The sequence below is a fragment of the Balaenoptera acutorostrata genome, chromosome 15 (genome assembly GCF_949987535.1).
Source record: "Balaenoptera acutorostrata chromosome 15, mBalAcu1.1, whole genome shotgun sequence".
In the NCBI taxonomy this organism is placed as follows: domain Eukaryota; kingdom Metazoa; phylum Chordata; class Mammalia; order Artiodactyla; family Balaenopteridae; genus Balaenoptera; species Balaenoptera acutorostrata.
The window spans coordinates 68164569-68184009 of NC_080078.1; the positions used below are offsets into that span (position 1 = coordinate 68164569).

A 19441-nucleotide genomic window follows, 5' to 3' on the forward strand; every position below is an offset into this window, starting at 1 on the left:
ATGGAGAGCATTTCTGTTTCTGAAGCCAACAGTGTTATGCTTTGCAGGAACCGGGTCCCTGGGGTGGCTTCCTCCACCCCATCTCGCCCCCGCCTTCTCTCTCCAGCGGGGGAAGTTGTGGGTACCGCTTTAAAAATCGCAGCCTGGGCAAAACTTTGATGATAAATCAAGCGACAGATCCCTCCGCCGCCGCCTCCTCTGGGCGGGCGGGAGGGAGTGGGAGGGAGGGGGTGCGGCGGCAGCGGCACCAAGCGGAGTGGCCTTCCGCGGAAGGGAAGAGTCCCGCAGTCGGAGGCGGCCGGCAGGGCGTGCGCTCGCTACCCGCAGCCGGGGCTGGGCCGGAGCCGGGCGAGGACTGGAGCCGGGGCCACACCGGGTTCAGCGGGCGAGGGGCAGCAGCCGCAGCGGGGCAACCAGGCCGCACCGGGCAGGGGACGGCGGGCGTGGTGTCTGCGGTCTCCTGAGCCCCGATGTGAGGCGGCGGCGCCCCCGGCCCGAGCGCGCACCATGGGGGCCCCCCTCGGCGTGGCGCTGGGCGCCCTCCACTACGTGGCACTTTTCCTGCAACTCGGCGGCGCCTCGCGGCCCGCCGGCCACGCGCCCTGGGACAACCACATCTCCGGCCACGGTGAGTTGGGTCGCTGCCCCCGCGGACTTCCACGCCAAACCCCACCCTGGGCCGCGCGGCTGCAACTTGGCCGTCCCCGGGCTCGAACCCGTGCTGCCGGTGGCGGGAGTCCCGGGGCGCCCCCTGCCGGGTCTATGGACCGGCCCTGGCTCCCTGGCCACCCCTGCGGAGGAGGGGGCACCCCGAGGGCACCCCGTATGCCCCTCTCGCGGAGGGCTCTCTCCTCCCACCAACCCCCCCCCCCCACTCGCTGCGATACACACACCTCCACGACCACACAGATATTCACAGCCACGGACACACAGCCACACTCACTGCTTTCTCACACTCACAACTCCTACCCTCACACATCTCCAGACACCGTCTCAGATCCCCCTTCTCACTCATGTGCTCACTACACACACAGCAGGCACTAGGGCTGGAGGACTCACACCCTGCCAGCTGGCACCCAGGCGCACAACTCTTGCCTGCCCGCCTGCCTGCAGACACACTGGCATATACAAACACTTTGTGAACACACTTTGCTCACCCACCCCTCTCTGCCCATCTGCCTTTCCCCTTTGTGGGTTTAACCCCACAGCTGTCCTTGTCCCCTCCCTCTCCACACCTCCCCCACTGGGAAAGGTCCTGGGGGGCAGAAGACCCCACGTCTTGAGAACTGGTAGCCTGGGCTGCAGCCACCCCTGTCAGGTGGGTGGCATGTTGGGGACGAAGGCTTGGTGGGAGCCCCTCGAAGACATTGGAATAGTTGGCATTGTTGCTTCCAGCCAGAGGCATGGAGGGGGAAGAGGGAAGCCAGGAGCTTTTGTCTGCCTCTGGGGAGGCGGGGTGGTGGGGGACAGGAAGCCCCTGCCATCCTTCTATAGGGTACGCACCCATCCTCATCTTTGACCCTGGAGGACTGAAAGGTGGGAAATCTCAACTCAGCCACTGTGAGAGCCGGGGAGCAAGAGAACGTTCCCAGCACTGGTTGCCTGAGTGTCAGAAGCTCCTTCTAGCCCCAGAGGAGCCCAAGTTGGCAGTAGAGTTGTATTGTCTGAAGCTGGCAGCTCTGGGGGTTCCCCCTGCCCCCATGAGCCGGGCTCCTTCCGGTATGGGGACCAGGGCATAGATGAAAATGGAGACCCTTTGTCCGTCCATCTCTTCCCTACAAAGGCTTCCAATCTGGTAGGAGAGGCTGCAGCACCAATGCTGGGCACTGTATGCCCAGGGCTGGGGAGAGGTTTGCACAAACGGCAGAGTACTGGGTGATTTATTCTGATGGAAAAGAGTGAGGGCCGTGGTGGTAGGTAATCAGAGAAGGCTGCTGGGGCATGACGCATGAGTGGAATTGCTTCGGAAAGTAGGGGCGCTTCCAAAGCCCTTCTCAGGGTCTCTGCTTTTGGGAACCATGCCTCCCTGCACCCTTCTTCCTTACCATGTTAAATAGAAACCGCTCTGTGTACCATTTACGCACCCTTCTTATCCCTCATCTAATTTCTACCGACCTGGCTGCAGTGGTGGTAAATAGGGGAAGGGTTGTTTTGATCCTTAGTTTACAGATGGAAAAATCAAGGCTCAGAGAGGTAAAGGGACTCACCCAAGGTCACACAGTGAGTGAGTGGTTGAGCTGAGACTGGCCCCAGGGTCTGTCAGGCAGACACTGCTTTTTCGAGGACATTCATCTCCCTGTCAGATTCCCTCCCATTCAAGGGAGACTGGGAATTCCTCCTTCCGCTCCCCTCCTGGCTCCGCTCAGTTCGCTCAGTTCCTTGGCACAGTTGGAACTTACACTAGGAGGGTTTTCCAAGGAAGGGCTTTCCTGAGTTTGCGGTCCCGAAACATACAAGGACTGGGGCTCTGAGGTTTACCATCATCCTGTCCCTGGAGCACCAGACCCCTAGGATCTGGGTGCCACTCTGTCATTCCTGAGGCCCCAAGGTGACCCCCCCCCATAGGAAAGCAGGGTTTGCCCTTTGTGTGGCAGTCTCTGCCTGCCCCCTGGTGCCAGGCGTGCTTAGGGCACAGCTCTGCCCCACTAGCTGTAACGTCCCTGCTGAACCCTCGGGGGGGGGGGGCAGCGAAGGCCCAGAGGAGGGGTTGGATGTCAAGGACACAGCACTGGCTGCGGGGGGACCTGGCTTCTCTTATTGACCCACCATGCAGTTCTGGGCCAGTGAGTCACTCCTCTAGGGCTCATTCTGTCCCTCAAGAAGCGAGGAGGCCAGGCTGCTCTGCAGGGGCCGGACTGCCATCTCCCAACACTGCCAGTTTCAAAGTCACCAAGTAGTAGACGCCGAGGAGCCCCCAGTGCTGCCCCTCTGCCAGGCCAAACGCCCGAAACCACGGGAAGGGTTTGGAGCCACTCACTTAATCACAAAAAGAAACTGTTATTAATGATAGTGAGACACGGCGGATAAGTGGGTCATGTCTAATAGCCGTTTGTGTTCAGGAGGAGAATACCAATTTGATAAAAGCTATGTGTGCTGAAAAAGCCCAGAAATTGCTGTTTAGCAGATCGGAGCCTGATCATTTCATTATTCCTGGGCGCTGCGTGTCCTCAGCTGATTCAGGAAACGTGGCTGGGTTAGGCAGGTGTCTCTGCGTCTTGGGTGGGGGTAGGAGGCTGGAAGCGGGGGCTCCCGGGGAGGAGTCCGTTGACCCCAGCCGCCTGATGGCTGCTCACCTCTCCAGCTCGGTCCCAGCCCAGCCCAGCCGCCAGGCTAACGCCTTCCGCCCGCTTGCCCCGGGGCTTGTCACAGGGAAAGCCCGCGGTCAGATGGGTCCGCAAGGACATCTGTCTGCTTCCCCTCTCCCTGCTACCTCCACTCAGCCCGCTTCGCAGAGAGCTTTTTAAAGGCATGAGGAGTGAATGGGGAGTGAGTGGTGCCTGCCTCTTAGGGAGACGTCAGGGAAGTGGGAGGCAGGGGTGGTGATGGTCAGTGTCTATGCTCAGTAGGTATTCCATTAATGGCAGCTATTTTGATTTTTCCTCATCAGACAGGGTTAGCTCATTGCCATGAGCACAGCGGGTGGGAGGAACAGGAGCTGACATTTATGAACTGCCTACTGTGTGCCAGGTGCTACCAAACCCCTTGCCAGTGTTAACTCACTAAGGCTGACATTATTCGTGCCAGGCTGGTGCTGGACATATGAGGAAACAGGTTAGAGAGGGCCAGTGACTTGCCCAAGGTCACTGAGTCTGTACAGAGAGCTGGGGAGCTGTGCTTACACTGAAGGTGTGTCTGGGGTTTCTGCTCTGGGCCTGCCTCCTCCGGGACAGCCTTGAGGCAGACTTGGCCAGTCGTGCGATGGAACTCCTTCCTCTGCCCAGCTCTGCCCAAGGGACTGCCTTCCACTTCCCCAGAGAACTGGTAAGGCAGTGGGTTCCAATGGGAGGAACCAGTAGCTCAGAAAGGTGATGGGATCTTGCTGAGGCCACATGCAAGTTAGAAGCAGGAAGCTGGATTAGCCTCCTTCTCCAGGACGCTTTCTAGATCTTGTCCACGGCAGGCAGGATCTTGTCTTTTTTTTTTGGCCACATTGCACGGCATGCAAAATGATTGTTGATGGGACCCTGGAATTTGCATTTTAATAAGCTCCCCAGATGATTACCAAGCAGCCTGGAGTCTGGGAGCCACTGCCTTAAGTATTCACTCAAACCTGATGAGACATGTAGGGATGGAGAATTGTCTGGTGCCAGGGGCTGCTGGATTGGTCTGGTTTTGCAAGGGAGGAAGAAGTCCAGGCTGGAACAGGTATGTGGACCCTCAGAGGAGCCCCAGGAAGCCTTACACTGCAGCAAACATCCATCCTCCCGCCCCTGCCCTGACACACACACACACACACACACACACACACACACACACACACACACACACACACACACACACACACACACACACACACACACACACACACACACACACACCGCCCCAGGGGAGGGAGCAGCGGGGCGCTGGGGGAGGGGGCGGGGGCCACCGGGCCATTTGGCAAACAGCCTGTGCACCGAAAAATGACTCTGGCTTTCTCGCCTTCCTTACCGAACTGTTGGTATCTCCCCATCAGTAAGCTGGCTAGTTTGGTAGCTGGGAGATGGAGAAAACTGAGTGCTGTCTTCTGAAGGTTATGATGTTAAAAATGTGTTCGCCGTTGTCTCGGGTGTTGGTGATTATTCTATCAATTACGCCCGTAAACACTCCGCCTTGGGCTGAGGGTTTCCCGGCCTCCGGTAGGGAATTTACCCTCGCAAGCGGTTTTCCCCAAGTCCTTCACACCAATTGCTTTTGACACTTTGCCTGTCAGCGGCTCCCTCAGCCTTTTCCCCAAGCAAGGGGAGCCACAGGCGGCGGCAGGACGGGGAATTTGGCTCACTGCCACCCTGACAGCAGGGGTGTTGGGGAAAGTCTCCTGTTGACAAACAAGTGGGCAGGGTTGGGGGTGCCAGGAGAGTGGTCCCTTCCCACCCGCCAGCCACCGAGGCAGGAGATAGAGCGCTTGGAATGAATCACTAAGGCTCAGGCCAAGCCAGCAGGACCTCTGGGACCATCTCCTTCTACCCATCTAACAGAGGGGAAGACCAAGGCCGCGGGCAAGGGAGCGTGTGCCCAAATTGCCTGGGAGGTTAGTGCTTGGCTTTTGGGATCACCTGACCCAACTCGATACAAAGAGAGTGAAAATTATACGCAAGCAAATGTTTATTGTCATGCCAGGGCTGTAAATGGCATTGTCTCATTTGATCATCATAAGAACCCTAAGGGGAGGGGACTTTCCCTGGCCCGATGTTTTCATGAGGAAACTGAGACGTGGTGAGGTTAAAGGCTTGCCCAAGGTCACGCACCTAGCAAGTGTTGGAGCCCAGAGTGGAGCCCAGAAGGTGGTTCCAGGGCCCACGCTCACAGTGCTGTTGTGTCCCAGAGAGGACGAGGGAGAGGCCCAAGGTCACGAGACTTCCTGTGGTGGAAGGAGTGAGCATGGTGACCTCCACATTCCATGCCCCAGCTGTGCAGCAGCAGACATGGCAACCCCCAGACCAGCACCCTGCCTCAGTGACTTTCCAGCTTCTGTTGGAGGTTGAGAAAATCATATGCATAAGGAGAGGAAGTACGTGGTGTGAACAGTGATGTTGGCACCCACGTGAGGGGTAGGTGTCAGAAAGAGGGGAAAGGGGGCATGAAGCAACCCCACCTCCTGGTGCTTGGCCATGACCTTGGACTTTAGGGACTGAACCAGCTGTTGAGGGGGTTATGGGAAGAGCCTCTCAGCCCCGAAGGGAATTTGGGGCCAGCTGGCTATACAGTGGCCGGCATCCGGCCACTCTCACCACTCCCATTGTAATGACCGGGGGTACGGGTCAGATTCCCTTGTATCCTGGTACCCTCCACAATGCCCAGCCTAGGGAGGTGGCAGGGAAAGACTGAATGGGTGGCAAGGAGGATAAGGCAGAGGTCTAAGGTCTGAATTCTTCAACTTTTGCTCATTCCAAGTCAATATTGTTTTAAACATTCACGTAATTTTAATTTCATGAGAAATCCATGTTATTAGTAGAAAAATCACAAAACTGGAACCCTTCCTCATCCTTACTGACCACAACAAGGATATCTGGGGTGGGTAAGGCTGATTTCACCTTGCAGTGGGTGAACTCAGACCCAGTCCCTTGGGGTGTATATGAGATGCTGCAGCCTTGAGGGTAACGGGGTCCCAGGATGTATCTTCTTCTCCCAGACCCCAGTGAGATTCTTCCAACAGAAAAAGGGACAGTGGTCTCACTGGGGGAATAAATCCACTCCTTTCCCAGCTGGTCACCCCTCTGGTACCTGCTGCTGTGGAGAAGGGAAGTGGGGATGGGGGGGCAGAGGGGCTGCTGCTCCTCCAGGTCCCCCTGCCCACCGCTGTGTCCCCTCCCCTTTCTCGAAGCCAGCAGAGGACTCAGCTCCACCATACCCAGTTGAATCCCTGCTTTAAGAAGCCCCCGGGCCCTCAGCAAGATTGGGTCCTACCTGAGAGATGGTTTTAGGAAGAACGCAGACAAACCTCTTACATTTTAACAGTTATGAATTTATTTTAATGTGGATTGGAAAAATATAACCAGCACATCAAAACTGTGATTTCACAGATATGATTGCTTAGGATGAGCCTAACGGGGATATTAAAACATAGTGGGTTAGTTTATAGAAAAACACAAACGACATACTAGTACGGGTGGTACCCAGGCCCATCTGTGTGCGGGGATGACTGGACTTGGGGGCTGCTGGCCTGCAGGCCACCCCTTCCCATCTCATACTCCGTACTCCTCATACTGGGAACTGCTGGCCTAACAGGGGCTGCTGCCATTTATTGGAAGCTTGATCATTCCTTCCTTCCTTCATTCCTTCAACAAATATCAGTTGAGAACCTGCCACGGACCAAGCTCTTTTAGCCACTGGGGACATATCAGTGAAGAAGACAGATAAGGCTCTTGCTCAGACAACTAAACTTATAAGATACATATAAGTATAAATTGTGATGAGTTAAGAAGCAGGGATGATGTTCAGGCTGGAGAAGGGCGCTCACTCCTGGAGCAGTTAAGGTACCCAGTGGTGAGCTCCCCATCACAGAAGGTATGTAAGCTGGACCAGTTATTAGCTGGGGATGTCACGGGGGGATTCCTGCCTTCTTTCCCAAAGGAGCAAAGACTGGTGAAGTGGGCAGAGAAGCCAGAACACAGTGGGCGGTTAATTAGGATGTGTCACCCAGCAGTTTAGTGGTGGGCCTGGGACAAGGGCTTAGGTGGGCGGAGCTCCGGACTCCGATGATGCCTGGTCCCACACAGGGGACGCGGTGGGAGTGGGGCCTTCGCTGCTCCCCATGTTGAGGGGTGGGGATAGTGACTCCTTTGTCATTTCAGCCCCCAGTTAAAAGTGCCAGAATTGGGGCGGGGAATGGGACCAGGGTTTTTATCCACCCTCCCACTGCCTCCACCTTCTGGGTGGCTTGGCAGGTTCCTGCCCCTCTCAATTTCCCCACCTGAACAGTGCCGAGTTCTCCTAAGCTCTAAGCATCTAGAATACCTCCATCTGTATCCTCCCAAGCGCTATTCTTTGTCCTCCAATCAACAGGTGAGGATGGAGTCGATGGTGGCGTGGGATTCCGTCCAGCACATGGTGCTTAGCTCTCGGTGGCCTTTTGGGCTATGAACCAAAACACCAGCCAGCACTCATGGGGGATATTCTCCGTGCCTGCCACTTCCCCCACCTCCTCTCATCTAATCCCCGCCCGCCCTGTGAGGAGGGCACTCCCATTTTACAGATGAGGACACTGAGGCTTGGGGGATGATGCGATTTGCCTGAGGACACACAGATGTTGGATGGCAGAGCCAGGCCTGAGCCCAGCCTGTGGCTCTTAACCCGCTCATCTGTCCTCTCCCGGCTGCCAAACCGCCTGGGCTTGTGGGCAGGTGCTTTGTTCCGCAGCGGCGCCCTGGATTCGTCAGATTCTCTCAGGGTCCGTGATGCCAAAATGCCGAGAAGGCCTGGGTCTGGCTGAAAGAGCCCGGGGCTGAGAGTCTAGGCTCCTGGATCCAAGTCCAGCATTGTCAGTGGGGAGCAGTGGGAGTGTGGGCGCGCCTGCCTGAGTTTCTACTGGGAGGCTGCTGTTTTTGTCTGAGCCTGAGTCTAGAGTGAGTGTTCCGGTAGGGTATTTGCTCGCGTGCAGTTGGAGGAGCTGTGGCAGTGGGGGAAGGGGCCTGGGAGGTCCTTTAGCGGACTGGCCTAAGGGGCCAGGCGGGTGCCCTCTGCCTTTGCATCAGTACCAGCCTCCCCAGTCCCCTCCAAGCTGGTGCCCTTGAGATGCGAGGCGTGGAGGCTCTGGGAGCATCTGGAAGGTTAGAGCCGGAGCCAGGAGGGGGGCCTCGCTCAGAGCCATCAATTAGGGGGGCTGGCATTGCCCATTGGTGGCACATGCTCGCCTGCCCCTCTTCCTCCAGATCTCTCTCCGTAGGTTTGTCTCTCTCTCTCTCTTTCGATCTCTATCTCTGTTCACTCTCTCTCCATCTTTCTTTGTCCCTTTCCCTGTGTCTGCTCTATCCCTCTCCCTCCCTCTTCTCATCTCTCCCACCTTGGTCCTCCCTTTCCCTCTGTCTCTCTGTAGACACACACACACACACACACACACACACACACGTACGCTCCTCTCTTCAGGTGACATCTCAGGATTACACATACACAGATTCTGTGCATGGTGATGACACCACACCGAGCAAGCACCCAAGAAATGTTGGTTGAATGAATGAAGAGAATAAACGCGTGAATGACCACGTGGGGAAGCTACAAGGGACGCTGGACATTGTCTAGACTAGTGCTTCCTAATTTTTTTGGAGATCGTGATCCTCTTGAGAGCTGGAATGTTGATGAAAACTGGATTGTTTCCTCAGAAAAATGCCACATGGTTTTGTCCAGCGTCAGAGGGTTTGTTGAGGCCCCCAAAGCCCACCTGTGGTCCTCCAGGGAAGCAGCCTTCATTTCACCGGGGAGGTAACTGAGGTCCAGACAGGAGCCAGGGCTGGCCCTAAGACACAGGGCCCGGTGCGCAGCAGAGCCAGGCTCTGGAGTCCTTCCCCCCACTCCCGCACACAGTGCTCTCTTGTGACCTGGAAGAAGCTTCATTCACTTTCCTGGCAAGTCCTTAGTGAGTGTCTTCAGGGGGTGAGTATTGGGAGAGATAATGGAGGACAGTCAACCAGAGGTGGGAGCCCAGGAAACAGGGCAGGTGAGCCATTGGAGGAAGGTCTCTGGAGGTTTCCAGCGAGAGTGGTTGCTGTGTCCTGGTGCAGTCAGGGACGACTTCCTGGGGGAGATGGACTCCTTTTCTGCCTGTATCCGGGGACCATCAGGGCTGAGAGGAGACTCTGCTGGTCAGTAGGGAGCCTTGCCTGACTGCCTGGGTCTGGGAGGGGCTTCATTTGGAGAGTCGTGTGTGCATATCCAGAAAAGCAGGCTGTAGCTGGAGGCACTGAGAACAGGCTGGGAAGCTTGGTTTTGATCCCCGGGGCAGAGGCAGCCCTGGAGGGTTTCTGAGTGGGGAAGGCACAGGGTGTGGCTGGCGTTTGGGTGGGGATGGCCCTGTGAGTTGAAATGGGGGCTCAAACAGGACTTGGAGGCTGGAGGGGCTAACGGAGGAGGAGAGGCTGTTTGCCGGGGGCTGGGGGGCTGAGTTTCTGGGCTCATAGGATGATGGGGCTGGTCCAGGTGTCCAGGGAATGATGGGAATGTGGGCTTGAAAGGAGATGGGAGCTCATGTGTGTGTGTGTGTGTGTGTGTGTGTGTGTGTGTGTGTGTGAGAGAGAGAAAGTACACTCGCTTCCTTTCTTGAACACCCAAGCTCCTCCCTCCTCAGAATCTTTTCCCCAGCGATTTTCTCCCCTTGGCAGGCTCTCTTCCTGCCTCCTGGTTCTCTGCTTCATGTATGTCCTCAGAGAGGCCCGTGACCTCCTTTCAGAAGCTCACCGTGGTCACCCCAGCAGGCACCCCAGGCAACCATCAACATGCCCATCTTGACCAGGAGGAAACTGGGGCTTAGAGAGGTGTCTGGGGCCCCCCACCTAGTTCAAAGCAAGGGAGCAGAGCCCAAACTTTGTTTTCCCCCAGCCTGGCATGTTAAGGGTGTCTCTGGGGTTGGGGGGGTCTTAACTGAACCCCCCTGTCTCGGAAACCTCAGGCTTGGTTCCCGGCTGAGGGCGGGGAAGGCGAGAGCAGACGGCAGGGTGTCTGTTTTGCTTTGTGAGGTTTTAAAAAAATCATTTCCGACCTTCAAGGCGGCAGCAATTACGGCTGGCTCGCTGGGGAGCTGTTGGCTGCCTGTCATCGGCCCCAGGAAAGGGTCTCTAATGGAGGCCCAGCGGCCAGAGCACATGATAGTGGAAATAGCGCTCAAAACAAAGCCACACTAATGGTCTCGGGCAGGCAGAGGAGAGGGAGGGGGAGGGCAGGCTGGCTGACAGCTGACAGGGGGGGCCTCGGGGGGCAGGGACCGTGAGACTCACCAGCTGGTCTCCTTATGTCCCCCAGAGACCCCCAGCAGTGGTCACTGAACTCCAGCTAGGTGCTGGGTGCCCCAAGCCCCATCCCAGCTCTGCTGCTTTCTGTCAAGTCCCCTTCCAGGCAGAGGGAACAGTAAGTTCAAAGGCCCTGGGGTAGGGCAGAACCCCTTCAGCTAGGACTTGTTCGGTTCTAGAATAGTCCTTGTGTTTAAAAGGCCAGGTCAGGGTAGTCTTCTAGGTGAGGAAAAGGGAGGTGGGAGCCTTGGGGAGGCAGGAGGTGGACCAAGACCCCCTGAGAGAGGCAGTGTGAGTAGCAGCCTGAACATTGCCGCCATGACAATGCTCCGTGGAGCCCACCATGTGCCAGACATTTACAGGTATGTATGATCCTGTTGAGTGCCCACAATACCCATTTTACAGATGAGGAAACTGGTGCTCAGAGATTTGCCTACCTCGAGGAAGTGTAGTTGGGGTTCAAACCCAGGTCAGCTTGACTCCAGCGCCCACATGTTTACAGCTGCATTCTTGGATTTCTCAAACACAGTTGGGCAGGAGTAGGAGGGGCTGGGACGGGGGCAGGAACTAGGTCCCAAGTGGGGCCAGGTTTAACCCAGGCCAGGCCCTGGCAGGGAGGGTGTGGAGGAGGGGGCAGCATGGCCACTCTGCTCTCTGCCCCTGCCTGCTGGGCACCCCGAGAAGCTCTGCTCTGGAGCGTCCCTGGGGGCTGCCTCAGTTTCACCTCTCCGGCTGGTCTCTGCACCTGGCTTTCAGATGCCCTTGTCTCTGCCTCTCCTCTTCTACCCTGTTCTGCATGGCCCTGGCCTCCCTGGCTCCACACTTGGTGCCTCCAGACATTGCTCGCTTTTCTCTCCTCTTCTCAGTGGCTCTGGGCATGCTCCTTTCTGGGGTTCTGGGGTAACCACTCATACTATGGCTGATGCAATCTCCCTATGCTTCCTCCATTCGCCCCCTCTCTGCCTGTGACAGGCATTAGGGATGGGTACACGCCTGGGCTTTGAGATCAGACACTGTTGGGCTCAAATTCTGGCCCCCACTCAACCTCTCGGAGCCTCACTAGCCATCGGTGCAATGGGCTTACCCCACCGGCTTTGCAGGATGTACAGGTGAGGATGAAAAGAAATGGTACCTGCACAGACATCAGGATGCCTATTTGCCTTCTCCTCCACTGGGGAAACCTGCTCAACTCGCACAATTCTGCAAGTGCCAGAATGTTTTCACTCTCCTTAAATCTCCCTAGATTTGTAATTCCACTGCTGTCTCCTTCAATACGCGCTGGTGGCCTTGGGAGGCACTCTGCCCCCGGCCTTAGGTGCCAGCACTGCCCACCTGGCTGTGTTGGGGCCGCCTGGCAGGGGACCTGGGCAAGTCCCCACCTTCTCTGTGCCTCAGTTTCCTCATTTGTAAGAAGACGAGGGTGACAGTGGCTACTTCCCAGGTCGTGTTGGGGATTCAGTGAGATATTTTATTAAAGAAACACCTCTACAAAACGGAGTGAAATTTGATATACGCTACAATGTGGATGAACCTCGAAAACATTATGCTAAGTGAAAAAAGCCAGTCCCCAAAGACCGCATATTCTGTTATTCCATTTATGTGAAATATCCAGAATAGGCAAATCTATAGAAACAGAATGCAGATTGGTGGTTGCCAGAGGCTGGGGGAAGGGGGAGTGACTGCTTAGTGGGTAAAGAGTTTCCTTTTGGGGAGATGAAAATGTTTTGGGACTAAGTAGAGGTGGTGGTCGCACAACATTGTGACTGCACTAAATGCCACTGACTTGCACACTTTAAAATGGTTAATTTTATGTTATGTGAATTTCACTTCAATTACAACTAAATGAATAAATAAATAAAAAGGAAACATCTTTATAAGCACATACTTGGTGTCAGGCAGTCACTTTATAAATGTTAACGCATTTAATCCTTACAACAGCCTTATGAGGTGGTGGTTATTATTACCCCCATTTTAGAGATGAGGAAACTGAGGCACAGCATCTCCAGGCACTTAGCACATAGTCAGTTCTCAAAAGTGTTAGCTATTTTAATTGTTATTGGGCGGGTCATCAGCCAGGGCTGGGCAGGGGCCCCACCTGGGTGAATGTGCTTGTGTGTCCCTAAAACTCAGCAGTGAGTGGGCATTGAGGCCCTCTTGTGTCCCGAACACTGAAACAGCCTCTTCACCTGCGTGAGTTCATTTAATCCTCAAAATAAGCCTTTAAGCAATGACACATGTGGGAACCGAAGCCCAGAGAAGTGCAGCAACTTACGCGAAGCCACACAGCAAGTCAGAGTGGAGCCGCAACTTGCATCTGCATGTGTAAATCCTGGGCTTCACCCTCCCCCAGCCCCTCTCTTTCCTCTCGGTCCCCTGCCCCTTTTGCTGACACATCAACACTCCAGTGTGCAGAGCATGGTCTGAGGAGCCTGAGGCTGCAGAGGTGAAGGCAGCTTCTGATTGGATCGGATGGAGGCCCTTGAGGAGGGGTTCTCCCCATGCAGGAGAGTAAACGGCTCCCAACCAAGGACAATATTTCTTTGATGTCTCCTATTTCATTCAAAATGCATGAATTCTGTATTCTATGCCATAATATATTCATGTTTGTTTTAATGCAAAAACAATGCTCTTTCCCCATTTGGGGGGAGGGAAGCCAATGCCTCAGGAAGTCACTTCCCTGGTTTGAGCAGCACAGCCCAGAAGGGAGCCCTCCATTCATTTCTTTGGTCATTCATTCTACTAGCACGCATTCGGGCCTCCTCATTCTTGAAATGGGTGTTAGTCCTCCCCATGCGCAAGGCACAGGGAAACTTACAGCGAATCAGACAGGATGCTGCCCCGTATAGGTGAGTGGCAGGAAAGGCTTCCAGGTCTGTGGGCCAGAGTGAGCAAGGTCTTGGAGGTGCCAGCTAAAGGTGAATCGTGGGACTGGGCCAGTAGCCAAGGAAGCCAGAGCCGGTGACAGTGGTGGCGGTGGTTGCCCACTGATGCCCACTGGCGTCAGCTGGACCTGCATCCCAGGCCCTTCTGATCAAGAAGAAAGTTTCTGCTCGGCGTTGCTCTGAATTTAATGCCTAACTCTCGCCAATCTCCGCTGTTAATGAGAGGAATGGGGACTGAGGCTCGTAGCCTTCAGCAGGCAACGTCCCCTGGCTAGAATTTACGAACGCTGTTTGGTTTTCGTCGTGTTTATTTTTACTGTTACCCTCTCTTTATGGCAAGTGATGCTGATTTTCCATTTATGGCAGTAATAAAAGTCTCCTTTTAAGCTGAATTTATTTAGTAAAAAGGGAAAGATGCTTTCGAAAATAAATATTAAGTAAATGATAGTGCAGATGGTACCGGGATCCTGCAGAAATGGTAAAGGTGGTCCCCCAAAGGTTGGACTTGGGAAACTCTATTTCTGGTATGCCCTTTCCTGTCCTGAGCACCCCCAGCTGTGCAAACCCCATCAGTGTTTAAGTCCAATCATGTCCCCACTTCCCAGAAGCCTGACTCTCCAGGCAGACATGGGCCTGCCCTTTCCTCTCTTAGCACGTGCACCTCCATCCAGAGCTTCTGCATGCGGTTGTGCCCTGCACATCTCTGTGCACTATGATTCTTGGCTCTGTGAATGGTGCACACCCTGAACAACTGTACGTGCCGATCCAGGCTCAGTCCCAGCTGTTGTCCAGACTGTTCTGTGTGTTTGTCACTCCTGCAGAGTGTGGGGCCCTTGGGAGTCAGGGCCTGGCCTAAGCATCTTAGGAAGCCCAGCACAGGGCCTAGCTCAGGGTAGGAGTCCATGAAATTTGATCTCTTTCATTCCTTCTGCAGGGAGCACTTGAGCCCCTACTGCGTGCCCAGCCCCCCATTTTCCCAATAAGGCACACTGCAGTTCCTCAAGCTTTGGTACAAAATGCATTCCCTGTCACTTCTTGAGAAGAGGAAACCTGTCCACTCCAAGATGAAACAGCCTTCATTGACTCACACCTCGATCCCTATTGCTGCAGGCCGCCTGCCAGAAGCTGGGGGCTGCCCAGGAGGAAACAAAGAGAACCCTCAGGTGTCTCCCCTGGGTCCATCCCAGGGCAGATGCCCTGCACCCATCCCTGCCAGCCTTCTCATTCCCTGGAGGCTTTTTCATCCCACTTATTTAGGTTTTCCTCTTATGGACATTTTACATCCCCTGATGTCAGGAGCTCTGTGAGACTCGCCTGTGAGCTGGGGCTTCCTTGTAAACACTCCCTCTGCAGCCCTTTTCCCTATTCTGCCTCCCAGCTGGGAGTTCTGGGGGCTGCAGGCCTTCCTGACCCTGTGTCACACACCCTTTTGGCCCCGGCACCCTGCTGAGCTGGGCACAGAGCAGCCTTTCTGGAAATGGCCCTCAGAGAGTCACACTTTTTATTTTTTAATTTTTTAATTTAATTTAATTTTTTAAATAAATTTATTTATTTTATTTTTGGCTGCGTTGGATCTTCGTTGCTGCGTGTGGGCTTTCTCTAGTTGCAGCGAGCAGGGGCTACTCTTTGTTGAAGGCTTCTCATTGCGGTGGCTTCTCTTGTTGTGGAGCACAGGCTCTAGGCGTGTGGGCTCAGCAGTTGTGGCTCACGGGCTCTAGAGCACAGGCTCAGTAGTTGTGGCACACGGGCTTAGCTGCTCCGCGGCATGTGGGATCTTCCCAGACCAGGGCTCGAACCTGTGTCCCCTGCATTGGCAGGCGGATTCTTAACCACTGAGCCACCGGGGAAGCCCCAGTCACACTTGTTAGAGCTGAATGGGGAGAGGGAGCTTAGAGAGGACTTGGGTTTGGGTTGGGAAATTCTGCAGTCAGCCTTGGGATTGAAATCTGACTTTGTCTCTGTAGGCACTGAGCCTAGGTGCCTCCCTCTGTGAAATGGGGCTGATAATAAATAGCACCACCTCATCAAGTCTCTGGCAGGATGAAGTGGGGTCTTGGGTACAGTGCCTGCCACACAGAGGGGTTCCCTTCAACACTGGGGCAGGGGGCTGGCCCCAATGGCCCCCAGGTTCTCTGAGCCTCGGTTTCCCCACCTATAATAAAGGGACCGTGACCCCTGCCCTGCAGGGTCACTGTGAAGGTTATTGGGAACAGGCACATCGACTTTCTGGCTCTTTGTGGGCCTCCAGTCGGAAAGATGACTCCATAGGGTTGATGGCGCTGGTCCTTGGGCCTCAAGGGCGGGGGAGCTGCCGGTGAAGCGGCCACAGCCCTTCCTGGCATTGTCGGCCTTTCTTTATTGCCCTATTCACTCTTGGTCACATTTCACATGACAACTTTATGGGTCATCTCGGGGAGCCTCCAGGTTGCCTGTCAGTTTGAAGGGAAGCCCCTCGGCTGGGCCCAGTGGGCCAGGCAGGGCTTGGGCACCAGCAGTGGTTGTGAGGGCCAAAGGGAGGGAGGATGCGGAGAGGGCCGGCCTGCTGAGGCCCGACTCAGGACCTCCTGGTTGCCTGTGTCCATACATCTGCTCTCATGGGTGCCATCCCCCCAAAACACTAATCTGGCACATAGTAGGTGCTCAATAAATGTTGCATGAATGAATGAATGATGTCTACATCTTTTGTTTTCTTCTTACAGTTTCTAACTTAAGTTCTTTGAGTTTTTGTCTAACCTTCGTTTCTCACTTCATTCATTCATTCATTCATTCAGCACATGTCCAGCAGCACCGCCTGTCTGCCTGCTCCATCCTGGGCAATGCAGGAGCCCTGCCCTGGGGGAGCTTCCAGGCTGGGGGAGACACAGACACCCTAATTAATACCTGCCATCTAACACACTCCAGTGGGGCAGTGCGGGGAGGACTTGGGGACCATCAGGGGCACCAAGGGGGGCTTCTACCCTAGCCTGGGGAGGGAGGGCATCTCTAGGCAGAGGACTACTTTTGAGCTGGGATTCCAGGAACCATGCAGAGGCTGTGCCCCCGGGAGACACATGCATATGGCCCAGAGGGGCAGGAGGGGCTGCAGTTGGGGTCCGGGCAGGGCCAGAGCTGGAGGCTTTGGATGCCCAGCCCTGGGAGCCTTACTTTGACCATGAAGGCTGGCAGTTTCCCAATGGGGCATCCCAAGCATGGGGACTTCCTGGAGCTCCCAAGTGGCCCAGGGCAGGGAGGATGGGATCCTTTCTCTGCTTTCCACCAGAGCTGCTGCATATGTCTTGCATAATAACAGCAGAGTGTTCATTGTACACCTACTATGTGCCTGGCATTGTTCTAGCTGCCAGGATGTGGCAGTAAGCAAAACAGAGCAAAATCTCCTGCCTTTGAGGGGCTTACACTCTGGGTGGAAGATGGACAACACATGAGAAAAATCAGTGAGAATATAATATGTTAGTAAGAAGTAAGGAGAGGAGGGCAGGGAAGACACGGGAGGTGACAATAGAACAAAGACTTGAAAGAAGCGAGGGGCCCTGTAGAATGTGGGGCTGTGGGGAGCATTCCAGCCACCAGTCCAGGGAAATTTTTGTTGCATGAAAACCACCGCTGCAGGGCTGGGAAGCCACGGGAGGTGTTTTTTAAAAAATTGTGGTAAAATATGCATAATGTAAATTTCACTATTTTAACTGTTTTTCAGCGTACAGTTCAGTGGCATCAAATATAATCAGGTTGCTGTGCTGTCATCACCACTATCCACACCTGGGAATGTTTCATCATCCCAGAGTGTAACTCTGTACCCATTAAACAATGACTCCCCCATCCTCCCTCTTCCAGCCCCAACATTCTGCTTTCTGTCTCCGTGAGTCTGACTACTTTAGGAACGTCGTGGAATCATACAGTACTTATCCTTTTGTGCCCGGATTATTTCACTTAGCCTAATGTCCTCAGGGTCCATGCATGTTGGAGCATGTGTCAGAATCTCCTTGCTTTTTTTTAAGACTGAATAATATTCCACTGTATGGAGGGACCACATTTTGCTTATCCATTCATCATTGGAGGTTTTGAGCAAGCAGTGACTCAGTATGTCCTGGCAAGAGATGGGGCCTGAGATAGGGATGACCAAGGGGCCCTTGGGGCCACACTGGTTCTCTCTGCTCTGCCCCCTTTGTCTCTCTCTAGCTCCAGTTCTGCCTTGGTTCCCCTGCCTAGGGGATGCCCCTACCACCAGTCCCCAAGGGGAATCCTGCTGTTGCTCTGGCAAAGACTTATGGGTGGGCTAGGGTCCAGTCTCTGCAGGCTTCCCGGACCAGAGGGTCTGGGATGGGGAACCTGAGCTCAGAGATGGAGGGAGGTGGGGGCTGAGCTGGGGTCACCTTGGTTGACAAGCCCCCCAGGACCTGTGTCAATCCCCCTGGCTTGGCGGGGGGACGGCTGTTGGGAGCAAATGAGGAAGGAGAGGAGGTACAGGACTGATGGATGAGAGGTCTCATGGTCCAGGTGTGAATGAAATACAGATGTTGCATCCACCGTATAATCTGATGAGGCTACAAAGAAGCATCTTTAAAAATCTTTCTGGTGATGGTAGAATTTTGAGCTAGAAGGTGAGAGAAGGGAGTGCTGTTTGGTGAGCATCTACTATGTGCTGGGCATGCGGCATATGTTGCCTTGTATAACCCTCTCCCTGTCCTCTCATTCACCCCTTTTTTCAGCTAAAGAAACTGAGGTTCAGAGAGGTAAAGGGGCTTGTCCAGCTCACACAGCTAGAGACTAGAGGAAACAGGTTTCGAAGCCAGACCTGAGGCCAAGCCCTGAGCGTGTGTGTGCTGAACCCGGGCCTGAAAGGTTAGGAAGAAGGTTAGGGTTCTGCTCCTGAAGGGCAGGTGAGATCTTCCAGGTCATCCCCTGCCTTTCCCAGAAGCCAAACTCAGTGACTCAGGCCAGGTCCACGAGCTGTTTCCTGCAGATGACGCCCTGATAACCAGGCCTGGGGTTAATTAATACAATTAAAAGCAGAAAGGAAGGAGATGTTGCATTCAATGAAGCCCCTTTCTCATTCTCCTGTAGAATCCTAATTTGTGGACAGTGTTTTTTTTTTTTTAAATAGAGGATATCATGGCCAGCTGATTCTTTTTTTTTTTTTAATTTATTTATTTATTTATTTATTTATTTATTTATGGCTGTGTTGGGTCTTCGTTTCTGTGCGAGGGCTTTCTCTAGGTGCGGCAAGTGGGGGCCACTCTTCATCGCGGTGTGTGGGCCTCTCATTATCGCTGCCTCTTTTGTTGCGGAGCACAGGCTCCAGGCGCGCAGGCTCAGTAATTGTGGCTCACGGGCCTAGTTGCTCCGCGGCATGTGGGATCTTCCCAGACCAGGGCTCGAACCCGTGTCCCCTGCATTGGCAGGCAGATTCTCAACCACTGCGCCACCAGGGAAGCCCCAGAACAAATTCTGATGGGAGCTGATGGACCCCTGGGTCTTGGTCATACCTGCTGGTCAGACCCAGGTTCAAATTCCACCTCTGTGTGTGTCTTGGGCAAATGATGTCACCTTTCTGAGCCTCATTTTCCTCACCTGTCAAATGGGAGTGAGTGGATTAGAGACTGAGACGATGTCTGCACCATGCTAGGCGTGCAGTAGGTGCTCCGTAAATGGTGGACGATGTTGATGATGATTTGTGGCTGCGCCGTGCGGCACGTGGGATCTTAGTTCCCCGACCAGGGGTCGAACCCGTGCCCTCTGCAGTGGAAGCTGAGTCTTAACCACTGGACCACCAGGGAAGTCCCTATTATTATCATTTTTAAACAAAGCTCCCTGGGTTTCCCTCCTTTCCTCCTTGGTTCACACCATCCCTTTTTTCCTCCTCTGCTTGTCAGTATCCACGCCTCCTCCGGGGCCTGGCTGAAGGGCCAGGCCACCTCCTCCTCCCTC

The 19441-nt window shown here is 54.6% G+C and overlaps 1 protein-coding gene across 1 annotated transcript in view; it reads left to right on the forward strand.

Annotated features, from left to right (window-relative positions):
- The first annotated feature begins 258 nt into the window (after positions 1-258).
- VSTM2L (V-set and transmembrane domain containing 2 like) overlaps positions 259-19441 on the forward strand; it is a 36419-nt gene continuing 17236 nt past the window's right edge. Inside the window, exon 1 of the mRNA XM_057530250.1 lies at positions 259-628. Coding sequence (XP_057386233.1) covers positions 508-628 — 121 coding nt within the window. The 5' untranslated portion in view covers positions 259-507. The remainder of the gene's footprint in view (positions 629-19441) is intronic.